The following is a 21,883-nucleotide window of genomic DNA, read 5'->3' as shown; positions in this document are numbered from 1 at the left end:
ATTTCGAACATTTGTGGGGCCCTATAAAAGCTTTACTTACAATTTGTTGGCAATTACATACGAGACGCGGACCAACCAATCTCAATAGGAAACCATCTTACCGCTGAGAATGTCTAATGGTCGTAATAAAGAATATACAATATATTTCGAAACTGTGTCACTATTATTTTAGCTGTCTATTATATTTTTAGAACGCGTGCTTACCGCACAATAGAAAATACTCGCATTATATTAAAAAACAGTATTTTCGTTTTTTCACACTACAGAAATTTTTAACAATAATTATTGCTGCCCGCATGCTCCATTCGAACAATGGGAATTTCGGGCAATTTAATCCAAAACAAAGTTACGAAACAATATCGGAGCAGCTAAAAAAATAATGTGGATCATTAAAGATCATCGCACGATCTGCCACCGAACGATTGATGTGATTGTATATGTGTGTGTGTATTTGTCTTTGGGGATGATGTTTCAATTTGTTGGTGGCATTTCACTTAGAGCGCGGGCATTTCCCGGCTGTTGACGCTAATCCGCGCCTGTGGCTTTAAAGGACTTTGTCTCGCGCAGACACAACGGCTTCTTCTAATGCCATCACATCAGTTGAGAGGATCAATGAGGGCATTGCAATTGTTGCGAATTTTCCACAACACCGCACTGTATAAATATTTTTCCGGATCATGTGTGGGTATTGTTTAAGTGTAGACCAAAATTACGTGAAGCGTTTTAATATCCATTGTTGCACATTTCTTTATCGTTTTTTAATAGGTTGTTCATTTTAATTCTGATTGATTGCAGCTGGAACATTTTAAATGTTTTTGACTGTCTCAGAAGGTGTTATCTATGTATGTATATGAGTGAAGGCATATATAAATTTTTGAACACCTATTTTAAAAGCAATTACATATTTATTAAGTTCTTTGTTGTCATATTCAGTCCGATTGATCATATTCAAGGTACGTTTTATTGGAGTGAACAACTGCTAGTGTACACCGATGATATTGATATCACTGGCCTCAACAATCGCGCCGTTAGTTCTGCTTTCTCCTGAATGGATAAGGAAGCGAAGCAAATTGATCTGGTAGTGAACGAAGGCATCAAACAAACAGTCGTCGCATTCGCGACTTGGCTTCTGTAGATAACTTCGTCTATTTTGGGAGCAGTTTTAACAGCAACAACGACGTCAGCCTCGAAATAGAGCTGAGAATAACTATTGCCAACAGGTGCTACTTCCGACTGAGTAGGCAATTGAGAAGTAAAGTCCTCTCTCGACGAACAAGGACCAAACTCTACAAGCCACTCATCATCCTTGTGCTATATGGTGCAGAGACATGAATTATGACAACATCTGATGAGTCGACGTTACGAGTTTTCGAGAGAAAGGTTCTGAAGAAGATGTATAGTCCTTTGCGCTTTGGCAGCGGCGAACACCGCAGTCGATGAAACGATGAGCATTGTAAAATATACGACAACATTTATATAGTTCAGCGAATTAAGAAGCAGCGGCTACGCTGGTTAGGTCATATCGTCCGAATGGATGAAAACACTCCAGCTCTGAAAATATTGGACGCAGTACAGCCCACGGGAAGTAGAGGAAGAGAAATACCTCCATCCCCTTGGAAAGACCAGATGGAAAAGGATACAGCTGCACTTGGACTGTTAGATTGACTCCCAACAGTGAAATGCGTAAGCGGTGCCTTCGCCAAAAAAGAAGAAGCTGAATATCATTTTCGGCTATGTCTTCTGGTTCGCCGAAGGCAACCTCAACTTGCAAAGGCCGGACAATGTAGGAGAAAGTGTCTGGATGTTTTCACCTCACTCTCCTCTCTACAACTAGCGTCCTACAAGATTTTAATCCTTACGGTATGAATGCCTATTGGAAAGGGTCTTAAAATTGTAGCTAATTTTGAATAATTTCATTAAGGATCATCAAAGTAAGAGTAAAGATACTTAGTGCATACTTCCAACACTGCTCATATCATTTGGCAACAATTTAACCACATAAATGTTTTGCTTAAAATTCATATCTCAATCATTGGCATTGATGTGGTTACAAAGTGCCGACATTGCAAATTACACCTCTCTTCTTCCTTAGAATTTTCGCACTTTTTCACAAATGTTTGCAAAAAAACGACAACTGTATATTTATAAAGCTAAAGGGGTGTTTTGAAAAGCCGCATAATGAAGCATTTGACGCCTTCCTTTAGTCTAAATAATTTATCTCAAAGTCTATTTTAATCCAATGGCAGAAACGAATGTTCCAATTAACCCGGCAATCAGCTGTGGATTTGCTGAAGTATTGAGACTAGTTTATAGTGTAGTAGTTGTGTTACTGTTTGGCTGTAGTGACTGCCAAGACAAAAAATGTTGGTTTTCATTTCTTCTTTCATTTAAAGGGCGATCCATTTCGAGGTTCCCTATTTTTTTAAATAAAAAATACAGAAACTTCAAATTTAATGTGGATTGTTTATTATCATCCGAAAAAAAACATTCTTTGGCATTTACTTTGTGAAGCTACCTCTTTCAGATGTTGGCCGTGGCTACGTCTCAGATGGTCCATCCGTTGAGTCCGTTTGGTCCATGACTGATTTGAACATTTCGACTTGTAACTGGCCAATGACACGCGTGATGTTTTGCTCCTAGACATGAATCGAAGCGGGATTGTCCACATAGAATTTAGACTTTACATATCCCCACGGAAAAAAGTCTAACGGTGTGGTATCACATGATCTTGGTGGCCAATCGACCGACTCAAAGCGTGAAATTATCTGCTCACTGAAGCGTTCTCTCAATAAATCCATTGATTTATGCGATGTATGGGAAGTGGCTTCCGTTATGTCCCAACGAAATGTCGCCGACATCGCGTGCTTCAATGTCAGACATCAAATAGTTGGTTATCATGGCGCGATAACGGTCGCCATTGACGGTTAAGTTCTCACCGGCTTCATTTTTGAAGAAATTTGGACCGATGATTCCACCGGCTCACAAAACACACAAAACCATTGTTTTTTACGATGAAATGTCAGCTCTTGAATGTCTTCAGGTTATCCTTCGTTTCGGCCACATTTGCATTAGTTCAACGTGATACCGGGTACAAAATATTACCCATAGTATTTGTAGTAGAATTGAGATTTTTATTACAAGTCGCTACGATCGCTCGCGTCATTTATCCAAACACAGCCATTCAACGACTTTGACTCACTCGAGTGTTAAATAGCCAGCGATTGTGATTGAGGGCGATAGGTCGCGAGTGTTTGTAATTATGTATGTATGTATATCAACAGCTTGCCTGCAGCGAGCAGTGATCGCTGAAGATCAAAGCAGACTGCGTTAAGGCAACCCCTTCGTAAAATCAGAAAAAGGAGAAAAAGTCGAGTTAACACAGTGGCAGCAAATGGCACGCGTGTGCCACCCGCTATAAGCACTCATCCATATATGTATTTTGGTATGTATGTATGTATTTTTTTTTTGCGAAAAATTACATACTCAATTTGCTTAACGGTACAATGCAATCATGCAGCAACATCGCGACAATCCATATATGAAGTTTATGTGTGCTCCGAACTCCAGTCTGTTTAAGGGGAGAAGTCTCCTTACCCAAATGGATGTTTGCATGGATGTGTATAGCACAATAGGAGCGCCGACGCATAAACGTTTATAAATATAAATAAGTCTATAAATTTACAACTTCATAGCAGAGCGTGTGGAAGCCAGCAGTCGAATTTATGATTACCCGGCGTCAATGTGGCAGCAGTGGATCGTAGAGATTCATCAGTAGATCAACGATCGAAGACGACCAATTGCTAATACACACACACACTAGTTGGTAGTTTGAGTTTTGAGCACTGCCTCAACGCTCCGCCGCCACCTTTTGAGAATTCTGCGAATTCATACTTTTTGCTATTTTTCTATCGGCTCCTTTCCGCCTCTTCGTAAATTTTCTTATTTATTCATTAGAAGATTTGCTTTTTTTAAGCAGAAGTGTTCTGTTTTGTTATTCAGTTTTTAGTTTTCATTTATCGATTTGAAGTGTGCCACACGATTTTCACCTTGAAAACGCTTTGAAGCTTAGAAGCGTGCTGGTCCGCAACACCCACTTCGCGCGCCTGCCTTTTGACTTTATGCCGCTAAAGAAGTAAAGTGAATTAATCAAAGGGAAAATCAATAAAAATCATTTTTGTTTTGAAGAAAAATTCGAAAGATCCATAAAAAATTCCACTTAAATTGTGCGTTGTCTTTAAGAGCACAAACACACATGCGTCTACAAATAAAATCACAGCTAGTCACAATCTTTCATACATACTTGTACATACATATGTATATACTACATGAAATAAAATTGTGCATTTCTTCTTATTTTATTGCTGAAAAGGCGGCCACTAACCACCAGCTCATTCATGGAAGTGTTTTCAAGCAGGTGCCACCAACAACCACACTGCTATTCAGTTCTGTCTGTATGTATGTATTTCAAAAATATACTTTTCAGAGTACCGATAAATATTGAAAAGTATACATTAATACACATGTATGTAAGTGAGTATGTGTATGTGAGGTGACCGGCCCTTTTTAATGCAAACATTTCACACACATTGATTGACAGATTGGCGTTTTCCCATAGCCCACCTATTCGATTTACGGTAAATTCTCTTGAATGAACGAATTTTTTAATTCAATGAATTTCTCTTGGTTGGCGAGTTGAAATTGTTTTGATTGTGCCAAAACACTATAAACCGGATGTTATTTTTGTATGTAATATTTATTGGGTAAGAGCATTTTTGAAAATCTTCGACAGAGCTTTTGTTGTCAAGTGAAAGAGATATACTGTTATATAAGTAAAAAGTGAATTAAAAATGTCAAACGAAATAGTTTGTATTCCTACATAAGTTGTAGGTAACATGGAGACTAATTAAAGAGAAAATTGTAAGAAATATAACTGCAATTATAGGCTGCTGCAAGGCATTTTGTCATTGGAGTTTAACAGAGTATGCCATAATATTATGGACGACCACATACTTGTACATACAATATGTAAATTTTTGCGGCCTTCGAACGATTGAGCGACTTCATTTAAAAAAAACACCCCCAATGAAAAAGCAACAACAGCCTCAGATGAGAGACCCCCCTTTTGTTGACGACCAAGGCAAACGAAATAAGGACTACGAATTGAGGGCATGCACCTGGAATGTCCGGTCCCTTAATTGGGAAGGTGCCGCTGCCCAGCTGGTTGATGTCCTCGTAAAAATAAAGGCTGACATCACCGCCGTCCAAGAAATGCGATGGACGGGACAAGGACAGAGACGAGTAGGTCCTTGTGGCATTTACTACAGTGGCCATATAAAGGAGCGTAAGTTTGGTGTGGGATTCGTGGTGGGAGAGAGACTCCGTCGCCGAGTACTATCATTCACTCCGGTGAATGAACGTCTAGCCACAATCCGTATCAAAGCGAGGTTCTTCAACATATCGCTGATTTGCGCCCACGCCCCGACCGAAGAGAAGGACGATGTGACCAAAGATGCCTTTTATGAGTGCTTGGAGCGCACTTTTGAGAGCTGTCCCCGCCACGATGTCAAAATCGTGCTAGGCGACTTTAATGCCAGGGTGGGCAAAGAAGGTATCTTTGGCACTACGGTCGGTAAATTCAGCCTCCACGAGGAAACATCCTCAAATGGGTTGAGGCTGGGTTGAGGTTCGACGTCGGGAAGCTGCAGTTACAACAGACGGCCGAACGATTTTCTACTCGGCTTGCACTCCTGCAGGCTGCCTACCTCGCAACGTTAAGATCGACCACAACACGTGCGGGATGGGATAGATACCGAAAGTTGAAAAGGGAAGCGAGACGCATTTGCAGACAGAAAAAGAGAGATGCCGAAATGCGTGAGCATGAAGAGCTTGATAAGCTGGCCGACAGGGGTAATGCTCGAAAATTCTACGAAAAAATGCGGCGGCTTACAGAAGGTTTCAAGACCGGAGCATACTCTTGTAAAACCCCCATCTAGTCACCGATGCTCAGAGCATACTTAAATTATGGAGGGAACACTTCTCCAGCCTGCTGAATGGCAGTGAACGCACATCACCAGGAGAAGCCGAACCCGATTCCTCAATCGATGACGATGGAGCAGACGTTCCATTAGCAATTACCCGCCTGAAGAAAAACAAAGCGGCAGGGGCCGACGGATTGCCGGCCGAGCTATTCAAACACGGCGGCGAAGAACTGATAAGGAGCATGCATCAGATTCTTTGAAAAATATTTTCGGACGAAAGCATGCCCAACGATTGGAATTTAAGTGTGCTATGCTATGCCCAATCCATAAAAAGGAAGACCCCACAACCTGCGTCAACTACCGTGGGATAAGCCTCCTTAACATCGCGTATAAGGTTCTATCGAGGGTATTGTGTGAAAGAAAAAAGTCCACCGCCAACAAACTGATTGGACTTTATCAGTGTGGCTTTAGACCTGGCAAATCAACAACCGACCAGACATTCACTCAATCTTGGAAAAGGTCCGTGAAAGAAGAATCGACATACACCACCTCATCATCATGCTAATCGAACTTCGTCATATTCAGGTCCGCTTCACCATCTCCTGGTGTTACGCTTTCACAGCCACTCAGCAGTGTTCTCTCCAAATCCTTGCAAGTTGCGAGAGTATAAAATGCCCGGTTACACATGATTTCCTTCCATACTCTTTTCTTTGAAAATTACCTACATATAGTACATAAATCCATATATACACATGTACTATATTATCGCTTATTCCATCCCGTCCAAGCGGTTTTCATGAAATATCTGATGATGAAATTGCCGATCATAATCTCTAAAACGGAAATTACCAAAATACCAAAAAGTTGGAAAGTTGAAAGTCAATCCAAGCTAAGCTTAGAAAATCCAAAACACTGCCAATTCAGATAAATTAAAATGCGGAAAATTTCCACTTATTGGAAAGTCAAAACATATGTTTATGTTCGGACAAAGCGTTTGGCATTTCGCAGCCGATTCTAATAGACACGCAAATGGCATTAAAATATGCACACCCAGATCTAAGGCTATGTACATATGTATGCATGAATGTACCAGACAATGAAAATTTGGCAGTCAAATCCTTAAGCTATGAAAATACAAAAACAGGAGATTTGTTTGCACAAAATGACTTTACAAATAAGATTCCCGCTAAGAATTGAAGTGTTGACCATGCAGCCTGCACACACATACCTTCATATACATACATACATATGTATGTGTATGTACTTGCATAATCCACAGTTTTGCAAATGTGAAAACGATATTAATCCTTGTCGCCGTGTAGACAGGATGCGTCAGCGAAGAAAGATGCCTGCGGTGTTAATATTGTTTATCTAAGCATCGGCGATCGACCGCAAGGATCTTCCTTTCAAGGTGTCAATTCATATTTTAATATCGCATAAATATTTAAGTAAAAACATATGTACACATATGAATACATATCTCTGGCCGCATATGAGTTCCATTTAAGCGGCATAAGGTGTGTATGTCCTCGACCCGGAAACAACGTGACCACTGCTACTGTAGGTGGCTTTATGACCGTCTAATATGGTGCTCATGTGTCGCCTTGTCCCGCTTGGAGGGATTACCGAATGCCACCAGTACAACGAGGTAAATAAGTACTTGCATATGTGTATAAATATCGGTATTTAGTAAAGGCATGCATTTGCATATGTTCGTAAATAATGCTTTCTACGAAAGAAAGTGTTCAAAAGAAAGGAATCAATCATTTTTGCCATCATTGTGATGAACTCACGCCTATAGAAACCTGCTGGTCTACTTGGCCGATTTCTTAGTGATAAATAATTATAATTAATATGTAACTGTCGTGCTGTTAAACAAATCTTGAATATTTAAACGAAACGCTCATAAAAGTACTTTTTGCGATGAATTATTTACCTACGAGTAATTCATGAAAAGCTTACAATAAACACGGCATTGACAACAACTATTCGAACGTGTCTCTGACAAAGTGCGGTGCCCCTCATTACTTGGTGCTGGATTGTCCGTAAACAAAAACTCTTAACTAATTCGATAATAGTTATCACAGGTAAGCACTGGACTATATTCCGAAAATTCACGTTCTCTTAAGAAAGTGTTTCGTGAGCTTCGCTCAACTTATAGTCAACATTGTCGACCTACTGAGTGTACTATTCGCAACACCACCAAACATCTTGGGAGCCAGCATTCATTAATGGGTAATATTCGACCGAACAGACCACGTCCAGCACGCATTGCAAAAAATATGGCAAGCCTAACTGACAGTGTACAAGAAGACCGTGGAGAGTCGATTCGGCGCCGTTCGCAGCTACTCGGAGCGTATGAAACGAAGACGAGTCTATAAATTCTTCGATAGTTCCAAGACGTTTTCAAGACAAATTTTGTTCAGCGATGAGGCTCATTTCTAGCTCAATGAGTGTGTAAACAAGAAAATTTGCCGCTTGTGGCACGAAGAGCTGTTATTTTATCCAGAAAAATCAACGGCTTGTGGTTTGTGGGTCGGAGGAATCATCCATCCATATTTTTTCAAGAATCATGTCAATGAGAACGTAATCGTAATGGTGACCGTGACATGATAACCGACTATTTGATGACTGAAATTTAATTCAAGATCTCGGCGACATTGAGTTTTAACAAATCGGCGCCACTTCCAACACATCGCATCAATCAATGGATTTATTGAGATAACATTTTGGTGAGCACATAATTTCAGGTTTTCAGCCGGTCGGTTGGCCACAAAGATCAAGTGATATCACACCGTTTTAGACTTTTTCCTGTGTGTATATCTAAAGTCCAAAGTCTATGCGGACAATTCAGCTTGGAGCAAAACCTCATGAGTGTCAATCGCGAATTACTAGTCATAATGCTCGAACAAGCCATCGAAAATAGCGCTCATCGGAGGGACCATATGAGACGTAGCCACAACCAACCTACGTATGAAATTTGCCTGAAAATTTGTAACACCCAGAAGGAAACGCCGGAGACCCTATCTCACAGAAAGTTCTTGCATGAAATTTTTTTTTGTGAAGGCTATTATAGCTTTGGCGTAACCGAAATTAACGTTTTTTCTTGTTTTGTAAAAATTCGTTTGTGAATGTTACGACCAATAGTTTTATCTAACACACTCAATTTCTTTTTTCGGGAACTCAAGCAACTGTCTTTTGTGGCCATCCGCATGGCATCCAAAAATATAATAACCAAGACAGATTTGCCGTAATAGGTAACAATTCATTGTTTTACATCAATGGTTTTCCCGATCAAGAAACTATGTTTTATCGAAGGAGGAAATTTACTTTTTCCCTTGCAAAAGTAAACAAAAGTAGCCAAGTCAACCACGATCTTGAGAACAATTGAATGGAATGATATGAAGCTTTGAAAGTGTTCTAATTAGGGCTTGCACTATTCTAAGACAAAAATTTATTACTTTTTTATTGTATAAATTATAACCACAATTATACTTCAATATGCAAATTTTCTGGAACGAAACCACTGTCTTGATGGTTGGACTGGTTCGCGAAGGCAGTGATTGCATGCATCTCGGCGTTTATTGGCTCATATTCCAGTCACTACAAACTCAAATGTTCTCGGAAAAACTTTCTCTTTTTTGAGCATATCTAACATAATGGAAAATCGACAACCGATTAGATATTCACCATGCGCCAAATCTTGAAAAAGACCCATGAAGAGAAGATCGACGCACACCACTTCTTAGTCGATTTTAAAGGTGCTTTTGACAGCATGAAAAGGAGCTGCCTTTGTGTCACTATGTCTGAAGTTGATATCCTCGAAAAACTAATACGACTGTCTAAACTGATGTTGAGCAATACCAAATGCTCCGTCAGGATTGGAAAGAATCTTTCCGAGCCGTTCGTTAGCAAACGAGGTTTCAGACAAGGCGACTCTATCGTGCCACTTCTTCAATCTATTGTTGAAGAAAATAATTCGAGCTGCAGAGTTACATCGAGAAGGGACAATCTTCAAAACGAAATATCTCCTGTCATCAAACAACAATTGTCGCACTCGCCACTTGGCTCCACAACGTTATTGTTGACAGTCGTAACTTCGAAGTCGTAGACAATTTCGTCTATCTTGGGACCAGCATTAACTCCAGCAACAACGTACACTTGGAATCTCGAATTGTCGACAAACAGCGAAAAGGAAGAACGACTGGTGTTGTAAACTCGGCTATAACAGATTGCTGATTTTTTATTTAAAATGATCAGCCACAAATTAAGCTGTATGAGACCGCTGCCGATATCGGACGGCAGCATATCAGAAAAGTATCGAAAAAAACCGAAATATCTAAAGGAGCTAGTGACATTGGCCTGCAAGAAACTGTTTGTAAAAATTAATCGGAAGATGTATAACTGTAACAAGGCAAATTACGAGTTTGTAAACTAACTTTGGCACCAGTCTCCTTGTCTAACTTATCCAATGATTAAAACAATGCAAAGTAATTAGCAACACTTTTGGAGTAGACTGTAACTGAATGACCGTTGAAGCCTATCGCAATAGGGGTCAAAGGAAAACACTTGATCAATTTTCATTTTTATTGATTTTATTATAACCTTCAAGAGTAGAGCACATTCAAATGCTTTATTGGTCCATATAATAATAGAGCAGCGGATGACGCTATATAAGTGGCAGCAGAATTTCATTCAATATCTTCTTGGCAGCCAACAATTTAACGCCTTTTCGTTTAATGCCACACACAAGATCGATCTGTGCGAACAATGGCACGATCGTTGGAGGTGAATGATGACGCGGCGAAAATTTATGAACTACCCTATTATCTGTTAAGAACGAAATAAAAACCAAATAAAAATAAACAAATATCTAAGTAATGCCAGTACAGATCAACACACTTGGGTCTCCATGTTTTTTGTAAATACGTGCGGGTGTCCCCAAAAGGGAACCATTGGGTCGATGAAGTGCAGCACATTCAATCCACTTCATGCCGAACAAGTGCATTTAAGTCCACAAATGACTGTAAACGAGTGTCGTCGCGATCACCAGCCACGCCAACAAGCTGCACCGCCGCGGCTTAGTCATCGTCCACGACACTGATGATAGTGATATGCGGATCGTTGTAAGAGCCTAAAGCCCTCGGCAGTTGCTAAGGCACTTGTGCGGATGGATTGCATGAATGAATGAAGAACGTCGAATGCTTGACTGCCTTTAGGCCGCTGAAGTGGGGGATGTGCTGCTGGCACACAGTACAGGGGCAGGGACGCAGTTACGCTGACACGTTGATGACTTGTCCCACTGACAATTAACGCATTCGTGCTATCAATGCGCATGAATTGGCACAAATTTACCAAATTATTCAATGCTGTCATTATGCGCAACAACAACAGCAATAACTACAGCAAGCGTTAAAGAGCACGATCACCAAATGAAGTCGGATAATTTTGGGATATGTTTCTGAAAGGGTACAACTTTTCCACAGACACACACATACTCGTAGCGAGACTCGTCGCTTTGTTGAACGAAACGTGATTCGGCATAAATTTTCAGCTAAATAAGTTGCCAACCGAATAGCTCGTAATAATATGGAGTAATATGGCACTCGTTCGGGTTAAATGCAAGTGATCCCGTGCGCACACTTCAGAGTGATCAAGCAAATAGGCTCTCACTTGCCACACCGAAGAGACGCAATGGCTGGGTTGACTTGTTAACCAACTTATACACATACATATATATATAAATGTTCGAATATTGTGCTCGTTTAAATGAATTTCGACCAATGAAGTGTGGCTATCAACGGGTGGATCTAGTCGCGATCAAGTCTGGGTGTTTTACATAATCTCAATTCCAAATCTGGCAGCTTGGCTTGAGGTATACGACGAATTGCTTTACGGCAACGCTCTTGTGTTTCATTCATTTTTATTTTCCCCCCATATTCAAGTGCAGCGGAAGAAGGGTGTTCGCCACTTTGGTCAAGTGTGGCATTATCCGGATTGAGTGATGATGCAGAATTGAATTCAGGCATTCCAAAGGTGCCAGAAATGTATATTGGCCTCCACAAATATGATGTTATGCAGGTATTTGCTGTCGCGATGACCTGTGTGTTCACCACCAATGATTGATGGATTCTCGATGTGTCAATGTGTTTGTTAGTGTTCTTAAATAACGTGATAAAGAGATAATTGCTACTGTCGCGAAGACTTTGTTCAAGTCTATGCTGTCAAAGAACGTAGTTAATAAAAAAATTTGTAGAAAATAACAATCTTCTTAGACCACCGGCATTAACTGGAATTCTACTTCGAAAAGGCGTGCATTTTATTTGCAATTTAAGGTAATATGAGTGTATCAAATAGCGGATATTGTCAGGCACAAGCAGAAATCTGTTTTTATAGGTTTTCGGTTCGATGGGCTTCCTTCTTCGTTATTAAAAATATAATTATGGTAGCATGCATTAAGAGACATCAAATGTACGCAGATCTATTTATTTGAAATCAGTCTCGAAGTATTTGAATCTTTAAATCGAGTGCTCGGATAACCCCGTTTAATTTTTGTGTATTTTTAAGTTTGATCTCGAGAAACTACTAATGACTCACATCCCCTCCTTCCACCTTTTTAACGTTGATGAATATGGTTTGGATCAATACTTTCAAGTAGTACTTCATATTTGACCTTTTTAAAATATTTTCTTTTTTAAGAAAAGCTGTGCACAAGATGGATTTTGGAAAAGGTCGCCAGTTTGCTAGCCGTTTATGATTTTAAATGGCATAGTGGTAATCAACATCTTACAGAAGTCCTGTTAAGGATTAGGTAGAATATAATGATAATAGCAGCCAAAAATAATTTTCATTTCTAAAGAAGATAGATTTCGAGTGATTTGACTTTTGTTCATGTTTGTTCAGGATTTTGTAATGGAACCGCAATTCCGATAAAAAAAAAAGTACAGTACTATTATTCTAAAAGCTGTTAGCAGCAAGTTGATCAACTAAATATAATATAAATAAATTGATGCTTGCAGTGCAACCTCTATTGTACCGTCTACTCTTTCACACGCACTCACAAAGCCCTAGCACAATAAATTTAAGGAACCTGCTGGGTGCTATTGAGGAAATGTGATCCCTATTCTGATATATATGTACGTCCAAGCGCCTTAAACATGATCTAAAGATTGCTGTGCAGACTAAAAACAAATTTCCAAGGGACTCCGGCTTCTTCTTCTTTACTGGCGTAGACACCGCTTACGCGATTATAGCCGAGTCAACAACAGCGCGCCAGTCGTTTCTTCTCTTCGCTACGTGGCGTCAATTGGATTTTCAAACCGTAGCCAAGTCCTTCTCCACCTGGTCCTGCCAACGGAGTGGAGGTGTTTCTCTTCCTCTGCTTCTCCCGGCGGCTACAGTGTCGAATACTTTCAGAGCTGGAGTGTTTTCATCCATCCGGACAACATGACCTAGCCAGCGTAGCCGCTGTCTTTTAATTCGCTGAACTATGTCAATGTCGTCGTATATCTCGTACAGCTCATCGTTCCATCGAATGCGATATTCGCCGTGCCCAACGCGCAAAGGACCATAAATCTTTCGCAGAACTTTTCTCTCGAAAACTCGCAACGTCGACTCATCGGTTGTTGTCATCGTCCAAGCCTCTGCACCATATAGCAGGACGGGAATTATGAGCGACTTATAGAGTTTGGCTTTTGTTCGTCGAGAAAGGACTTTACTTTTCAATTGCCTACTCAGTCCGAAGTAGCACCTGCTGGCAAGAGTGATCCTGCGTTGGATTTCCAGGCTGACATTATGGGTGGTGTTTACGCTGGTTCCAAGATAGACGAAATTATCTACAACTTCAAAGTTATGACTGTCAACAGTGACGTGAGTGCCGAGTCGCGAGTGCGACGACTGTTTGTTTGATGGCAGGAGATATTTCGTCTTGCCCTCGTTCACTGCCAGACCCATTTGCTTTGCTTCATTGTCCAGTCTGATATCAACATCATCGGCATACGCCAGCAGCTGTACACTCTTATAAAAGATTGTACCTGCTCGATTAAGTTCTGCAGCTCGAATTATTTTCTCCAGCAGCAGGTTGAAGAAGTCGCACGATAGGGAGTCGCCTTGTCCGAAACCTCGTTTGGTATCGAATGGCTCGGAGAGATCCTTCCCAATGCTGACGGAGCTTTTGGTGTTGCTCAACGTCAGTTTACACAGCCGTATTAGTTTTGCGGCGATACCAAATTCAGACATCGCGGCATAAAGGCAGCTCCTTTTCATGCTATCGAAAGCAGCTTTGAAATCGACGAAGAAGTGGTGTGTGTCGATTCTCCTTTCACTGTTTTTTTCTAAAATTTGGCGCATGGTGAATATCTGGTCAGTTGTTGATTTTCCAGGTCTAAAGCCACACTGATAAGGTCCAATCAGTTTGTTGACGGTGGGCTTTAATCTTTCACACAATACGCTCAATAGAACCTTATACGCGATGTTAAGGAGGCTTATCCCACGGTAGTTGGCGCATATTGTGGGGTCTTCCTTTTTGTGGATTGGGCAGACCATATTTTACAAAGAAGCTGATGTATGCTCTTTATCAGTTCTTCGCCGCCGTGTTTGAATAGCTCGGCCAGCAATCCATTGGCCACCGCCGCTTTGTTGTTCTTTAGGCGAGTAATTGCTATTCGAACTTCTTCATGGTCGGGCAATGGATTGTCTGCTCCATCGTCATCGTTGTACTTTCACTGCAATTCATCAGGCTTGAGAAGTGTTCCCTCCACACTACTTCCTCGATCACTAGATCACCTTTGTGGGTTCTACAAGAGTATGCTCCGGTCTTGAAACCTTCTGTTAACCACCGCCTTTTTTTGTAGAACCATGGTCGTTCGAGCATTAACCCTGTCGGCCAGCTTGTCAAGCTCTTCATACTCAAGCTTCTCGACGTCGAACCTTCCTTGTGTTTGTTGGCGTGCGTTTTTTGCTACACAGAGGCGGTTGCGAATCTTGGCTGCAGCAAGATAGTGCCCCGAGTCGATGTTAGGACCTCCTCGATAAAAAAACACTAGAGATGTGTCTTCCGTCTAGCACAACATGAGCGATCTGGTTGGTGGTTTTTCTATCCGGAGACAGCCAAATGGCTTAATGGATTTTTCTTATGCTGGAATCTAGTATGTGTATGTATGTTGGCGCATAGCATTTCTTGGACGGCGGTGATGTCAGCCTTTATTTTTACGAGGACATCAACCAGCTCAATTCGTAGTCCTTATTTCGTTTGCCATGGTCATCATTAAAAGGGGGATCTCTCATCCGAGGCTGTTGTTGCTTTTTCATTGGGGGTGTTTTTTTACGTGGCGGGTCCCAAACCCAGCGCACAACCCTATGCAGGGGATGTTTCGCCTACTCATTTTAGCTCGCCTTCAAACGGATGTTCTTAGAATACCTAGAGGATACTTGGTCAAAGGCCGGAGGTCGTGAGCTGCTTGAATCATATGTAAAAGAATCGTTTCTGGCCACTCCCAAGTGAATGACGATCAGAGAACAATCAGATGTTTCTGGTAAGATCTTATTCAGGACATTAAAAACAATATGACAAGCCCTTACTAAAATAAATTAACAAGAAGAAAATTTAATTTTTTTTTGTTTTTATTTGTGTCCACATTATTTCTTTTAGTTGGTTCGTATGTATTTACTGTCTTTTATCTCTTGTGTTAATTCACATAAGTATGTATTTCGATTTCCCAACTAAATAAAAATAACTGCTTTCGCTTTCATTGCAATAGCAAGCAATAATTTACTTTTTTTAAGTCTGAACCAAATGTAAACAAATCGAATGAAGCAACAAAAGACATAATGATGAACTAATTGATGAAATTAATTTTGTGTAAATTTGGGAAAACAAGAACTGTGTACGCACACTGAGTGCGGATTAATATAAAGGCGTTCGACATTTAGCACAAAGCGTGTTTTGGCTGCTAACAATTGCACACTACAATTCCATATACATAAAGATACGAACGTTTTTGACGTTCATACAAATTTAAGTGCCTTATATATGTGGATTCAGAGTTAATAAAGATTTATATGCTTTACATTTGCATAATGAATAAATTTACTAAGGTTAAATAATACAATATAATAATATATACCAAAATATCGACCGCCACGAAATGTGTTTCGCGCTTTACGTCCGACAAATTTTGTTCAGCGATGCTCATTTCTGTTGAATGGCATACGTAAATAAGCAAAATTGCCGCATTTGGGGTGAAGAGCAACCAGAAGCCGTTCAAGAACTGCCCATGCATCCCGAAAAATACACTGTTTGGTGTGGTTTGTACGCTGGTGGAATCATTGGACCGTATTTTTCAAAGATGCTGTTGGACGCAACGTTACGGTGAATGGCGATCGCTATCGTTCGATGCTAACAAACTTTTTGTTGCCAAAAATGGAAGAACTGAACTTGGTTGACATGTGGTTTCAACAAGATGGCGCTACATGCCACACAGCTCGCGATTCTATGGCCATTTTGAGGGAAAACTTCGGACAACAATTCATCTCAAGAAATGGACCCGTAAGTTGGCCACCAAGATCATGCGATTTAACGCCTTTAGACTATTTTTTGTGGGGCTACGTCAAGTCTAAAGTCTACAGAAATAAGCCAGCAACTATTCCAGCTTTGGAAGACAACATTTCCGAAGAAATTCGGGCTATTCCGGCCGAAATGCTCGAAAAAGTTGCCCAAAATTGGACTTTCCGAATGGACCACCTAAGACGCAGCCGCGGTCAACATTTAAATGAAATTAATCTTCAAAAAGTAAATGTCATGAACCACCTAACGTTTCAAATAAAGAACCGATGAGATTTTGCAAATTTTATGCGTTTTTTTTTTTAAAAGTTATCAAGCTCTTAAAAAATCCATATACATAAAGATACGAACGTTTTTGACGTTCATACAAATTTAAGTGCCTTATATATGTTATATGAGTTAATAAATATTTATATAATTTTTTGCATAAAAGTATAAATTTATATATTAAGGTTAAATAATACAATATAATAATAATTTATATATAAATATCGACCGCCACAATATAGTTTTTTTTTATGAGAATGTACATTTTATATAAATATTTCATTTTTTTTTTTTAATTTTTGGTCTCGTTTTCGAAATTTTTCTTTTTTTGTTGTTTAAGTGGCAAATTAAGTGATGCAAGAAATTTCAAACTGGAAAACATACATATACTATACATATTTTGTACAAATTGGCGAACTGACAATGGATGCGCCTTTTCATCACTTATGATTTCTTCTTCATCTACTTTAATAAGTTATCGTCGATTATTATTAATATATTTAGACTTCCAAGGAAAGTGCTTGCTTTCAAATATCACCTGAACTGTTAAATATATGTATGTATAAGTTCGAAACAAACTTTAATTGCAACTTTGCAGCAGCTTATGGTAGAATGCAAAATCAAAAACATAGTGCCAGCAAAAAATACTTTCTTTCGTCACATTTGCAATTATTTTTTAAACTCGAATACAAGTATCATAATGATGATGAAAAGTACTACAGAGAGAATACCGATCAAAATGAGCTTCTTTTTGCGCAGTTTATTCTGAAATTAATAGAGAAAGTTGATTGTAGAAATTAATTAGAAAAAATCTTGATTGCAACTAACAGACTTACTTTATACGAACTGGCTTTACGCAGGTTATCGGCACCCTGTGACACAAATACACTAGTCTGCTCCACGGACGACTCAATTGAATCAACGGTTAGACCCTGTTCGTATACCATAGCACCGAGCTTCTTGTAAATCTCATTTACACCCACAATATTTTCCTAATATAAGATAAGTTTACATTAATTATAAGTTTAAAATTTTACTTTTATAGACATTTTGTTTACCTCCAGTTCGCGTATTTGTCGTTCTTGTTCTTCCAGCGCTTGCAAATCGATTTCTTCCTGCATTTGTGTTTGTTGTTGTGATTGATTCGATTTACGATTGAAAAAATTATCCTCGAAGAATGAGCCGCTATTGTTGCTGCCACTGGTACCGCCACCGCCGCTGCCACTGCTGCTATTCGTGCCCGGTGGTTTACTAATATTATAGCTGTGCGCACGCGCTTGTCGAACAGCATTCTTTTCGATATCGACGGTCTTACGTTGTACCCCCTTTAAAATTTTAAAATATATTTATTAATTAATCAATGTCAATTAAAATATTATAGTTTTATTAACCATACAAATGAAACTTTATACAATTTTTACAAAAAAACAAGAAGGTTAACGTGTAAAATATACTGTATATTGTTTGTTGTATACACCGATATCGGCTGTTCCGACAAACGAGCAGCTTCTTTAGCAGCGAAGCACGTGTTCAAATTTTCAGAACGAAATGTTAAAATGTAAGGGACCAGTGCGCGGGTCTTCGACGTTTGCTTCTGGGTGTTACAAATTTTATGACAAACTTGAAAAAATTTTCAATGTATAAAAATTGTACTTAACAATTTGAACAATTTTAGAACCGGCTGCCGTGGGAATCGGGAATGTATAACCCTCTATCTGTTTAGTTTTAGGTGATAAGTGCAGCCGTTAGTTGAACAAAAGCAACATGTTGCAGGCGTATAAAAATATTTACATCAAATAGCAATTGGAAATATTTTCTAATTAGACAAATTTTTCTGCTAGAAGGTACTTTAGACGGCTACACGGTCTAATGAAATTATTTATTTCTTTATTAGTAGAATAGTTATTGCCAATATTTAAAACACACAATAAAGATAACCGCAGATTAACTCAAAACAGATAGTGAATGAGTAATACTATGTACATGTAAAAATAATATGCACAAAACCGAACTGTGAAATAGAAACCATATTTGCTTTATCTAATAAGTATATGCAATATGTGTGACAGTTTCATAAACATTTTGCGAGCATATGTACATTGCTTTTACCTGAAATGCTGTTAAAGCAGCAGTGAATTCGTCCACCAAACGATCACGTTGTATTTTTAAATGGCGTTCTTTGCACTTATCCACCTCTTTTAAGTGATTATTTGTATCCGAAACCAGCTGATGGGTGTAGGTCATTATTTGATGTCTTAATTGAATTAAATAAAAACATAAAATTCACAATTATTATTGTTAAATTCATTTAGTAAACTCACAGCTGTTTCTTCAAATCGGGGGAATCCTGTGGGGTATTAAATTGGTTGACCATACGTTGCATGGTGGACACTGCAATTTGTTTACTTATTTTAATTAAAAATATATGGTATTTAGGCAAGTTAACTATATTTACCATTTTGCAATATTTTTTGTATGCTTGTTGCAATGGTTTGGGCAAGTCGTTGAAAGTCCGTTTCACTGAAGCCAGCAGTTTGGCCAGCAACAGCACCATGGCCACCGCCACTGATGCCATTCTCCATATGCTGCAAATCCATGCTCTCGTAGGTAGACACTGTGGTTTAGTGTTAGTTGACCAGCAATGCAACGAATTTTAAATATAAGAGCGCACGAAACAAAAAGGGCTTGTAAAAAGTTGTTAGATTACAAGCCTTGTTTTTATTTCTTTATTGCTGTTCTTTTCTTGTCCAAAAGATAAGCTATTTAAAGGAAATATGTTTTTTTTAATATTACACCTCGCAATATTACGTCGCACCACATACTTGTCTTTGTTGTACGAAATTCAATTATGGTGGGGGTATTTCCTTCAAGACTACGGGTAAAATTTAGAATAGCATCCCCGGCTTTCGGGGATAAAATGGGTATCAGTGGAAAGGTGACGTTCTCCAGATCACGAAAATATATACATATAGTTGCCGCTGACTTATAGTTTTCGAGATATTCGCATTTAAAGTTGAAAAATTGACAACTTTTACATTGATAATTTGTGTATTGTGAGTAGCTTTTTCTCTTATATTATGCACTTTTTACTTACTAACACTTCACTATAACGTTTCTGCATATTAATTTTTTTAATATTTGTTGTAAATAAAGCTTTATTTTAATTATTTTATTTTAGTTACAATTCTCTGCATTTGCACAATGAGAAAAGTGCTGCCATGGTTATTTTTTTTTCCGCGCCGCGCTTCAAAAAAAATAACCATGGCAGCACTTTTCTCATTGTGCAAATGCAGAGAATTGTAACTAAAATAAAATAATTAAAATAAAGCTTTATTTACAACAAATATTAAAAAAATTAATATGCAGAAACGTTATAGTGAAGTGTTAGTAAGTAAAAAGTGCATAATATAAGAGAAAAAGCTACTCACAATACACAAATTATCAATGTAAAAGTTGTCAATTTTTCAACTTTAAATGCGAATATCTCGAAAACTATAAGTCAGCGGCAACTATATATATATATTTTCGTGATCTGGAGAACGTCACCTTTCCATTGATACCCATTTTATTCCCGAAAGCCGGGGATGCTATTCTAAATCCCAGCCAAGACTACTTACGTCGCCCACTTTCTATATGTTTTTGCTTTTTGGTATCATACGACCACTGGTACTATGCCACTGCCGTTTGTAAGCTCTAAATTCTAGCAGTCAATGTCAAATATTGAATAAGCTACTGTTTAGCAATGCATTTACAAATTATTGCGTTTACAAGTTCAATTAACTTTATAAAATTGCGTTAAATTTAATATGAATGTGTAGCACTGTCTATTATTTGCACTTTTCAATTTTTTACAGATGATAAAACTTTTTATTTTCTTTGCAAAAACTTCGTCAACTGCGTACTGTCAATTTGGGGTAGAGATGCCATCCTTCTAATCAATTAATTCGTAAGAAGTAATAACCATTGATAACTACATAATTGCGATAAATAATTAATCTGAATTAATTTTTACCTTTTTTCAAACAAAAAATATTAAAAAGAATTAATGCTGAAACACTTCAATGGATGCTTAGGTAACATATCAACCGATATTTGACATAAAACAATATTTTCGTCTCCAGTTCAAACACTACTGGCAATGCCTTCAAACTGTTATATTTGGTTTTTTCTTATTGTTTGTCAACTGTCATTGTGACGCATATAATTGACAGAATCATTAAATGTCAGCGTTTTTTTTCGTTTCTCGATAAAAGAAGGAAAAGTGCGTTGAACAAGAAATAAGGTGTGGTTGAAAAACATAAATTTTACTATTAGATTAATGCGTTAGCTTATAAAAAACTGTTAAAGTTATTTGTGAAAGTGTAAAAGTTAAAGATTAAAGTAACAGCATAATGGCAGGACGTTTACCGGCTTGTGTGATCGATGTTGGCACAGGGTGAGTGAGCGAACATTTGCTGCAAAAAAGGAGGTCGCTGGTTCATTGATCACTGTATGTGTACGTATTGGTGTACAAGCGGCCCCCACCAAAGCAATATAAAAAAAAGAAAAATGCCTTCAAAAGGAGTATATTTTTTGCAAATTTCTCATAAAACGAAAAATTTCTATTTCACAGTTATACAAAGTTGGGTTATGCGGGTAACAAAGAGCCGCAGTTTATTATTCCCTCGGCTATTGCAATTAAGGAGACCGCGCGAGTTGGTGACACTAACACCAGGAGAATAACGAAGGGTGTTGAGGATTTAGATTTCTTTATTGGCGACGAGGCATTCGATGCTACTGGTTACTCAGTTAAGGCAAGTAAAAAAATATAATAACGCCATGACTAATGATGACTAATAGCATAATTTGAGATAACACTTCAGAAAATGTATTAATTTAATAATGTTAAATTCGCTTACAGTATCCAGTCCGTCATGGATTGGTGGAAGATTGGGACTTAATGGAACGTTTTCTGGAGCAGTGCATTTTTAAATATCTGCGTGCAGAACCCGAAGATCATCATTTTTTGCTCACTGAACCTCCGCTTAACACGCCAGAGAATCGCGAATATACCGCTGAGATTATGTTTGAAACATTT

At 38.7% G+C, this 21,883-nt stretch overlaps 2 protein-coding genes across 4 annotated transcripts; one reads left to right on the top strand and one right to left on the bottom strand.

Moving 5' to 3' along the window:
* Positions 1–17,121: 17,121 nt before the first annotated feature.
* LOC105233428 (syntaxin-7) lies at positions 17,122–20,715 on the bottom strand. Of its 3 annotated transcripts, XM_011215515.4 has the most exons (8): positions 20,420–20,715; positions 19,629–19,682; positions 19,262–19,565; positions 19,128–19,197; positions 18,916–19,060; positions 17,865–18,131; positions 17,643–17,798; positions 17,122–17,571 (listed from the first exon to the last, which is right to left on the bottom strand). In XM_011215515.4, the coding sequence occupies exons 3-8, from the start codon at positions 19,401–19,403 to the stop codon at positions 17,476–17,478; spliced, it is 876 nt and encodes a 291-aa protein (XP_011213817.1). In that variant the 5' UTR covers positions 19,404–19,565; positions 19,629–19,682; positions 20,420–20,715; the 3' UTR covers positions 17,122–17,475. The 3 variants fall into 3 exon arrangements, with proteins under 3 accessions (XP_011213817.1, XP_029409329.1, XP_029409328.1); XM_029553469.2 differs by lacking the exon at positions 19,629–19,682 and having other exon boundaries at positions 20,424–20,715; XM_029553468.2 differs by lacking the exons at positions 19,629–19,682; positions 20,420–20,715 and having other exon boundaries at positions 19,262–19,613.
* A 296-nt stretch (positions 20,716–21,011) lies between these two features.
* LOC125778924 (actin-related protein 3-like) lies at positions 21,012–21,877 on the top strand (the record flags this gene model as incomplete). Its single annotated transcript, XM_049458670.1, has 3 exons — positions 21,012–21,241; positions 21,419–21,599; positions 21,707–21,877. Coding segments are annotated over exons 1-3 (396 nt in total), but the record flags the coding sequence as incomplete, so codon positions are not given.
* Positions 21,878–21,883: the final 6 nt, after the last annotated feature.

The sequence above is a fragment of the Bactrocera dorsalis genome, chromosome 5 (assembly GCF_023373825.1).
Source record: "Bactrocera dorsalis isolate Fly_Bdor chromosome 5, ASM2337382v1, whole genome shotgun sequence".
NCBI lineage: Eukaryota > Metazoa > Arthropoda > Insecta > Diptera > Tephritidae > Bactrocera > Bactrocera dorsalis.
Note: the sequence above shows the minus strand (reverse complement) of the source record. Positions and strands in the feature narration are given on the sequence as shown.

What these genes read in the sequence shown, in the direction of transcription:
- LOC105233428 (XM_011215515.4), bottom strand. Translation starts at nt 19,403, where the DNA reads ATGGATTTGCAGCATATGGAGAATGGCATCAGTGGCGGTGGCCATGGT. An exon ending in CCCGATTTGAAGAAACAGCT is followed by an intron (nt 19,061 to 19,127) that starts GTGAGTTTACTA and finishes AATTCAATTAAG; the next exon opens with ACATCAAATAATGACCTACA. An exon ending in CTGCTTTAACAGCATTTCAG is followed by an intron (nt 18,132 to 18,915) that starts GTAAAAGCAATG and finishes AAAATTTTAAAG; the next exon opens with GGGGTACAACGTAAGACCGT.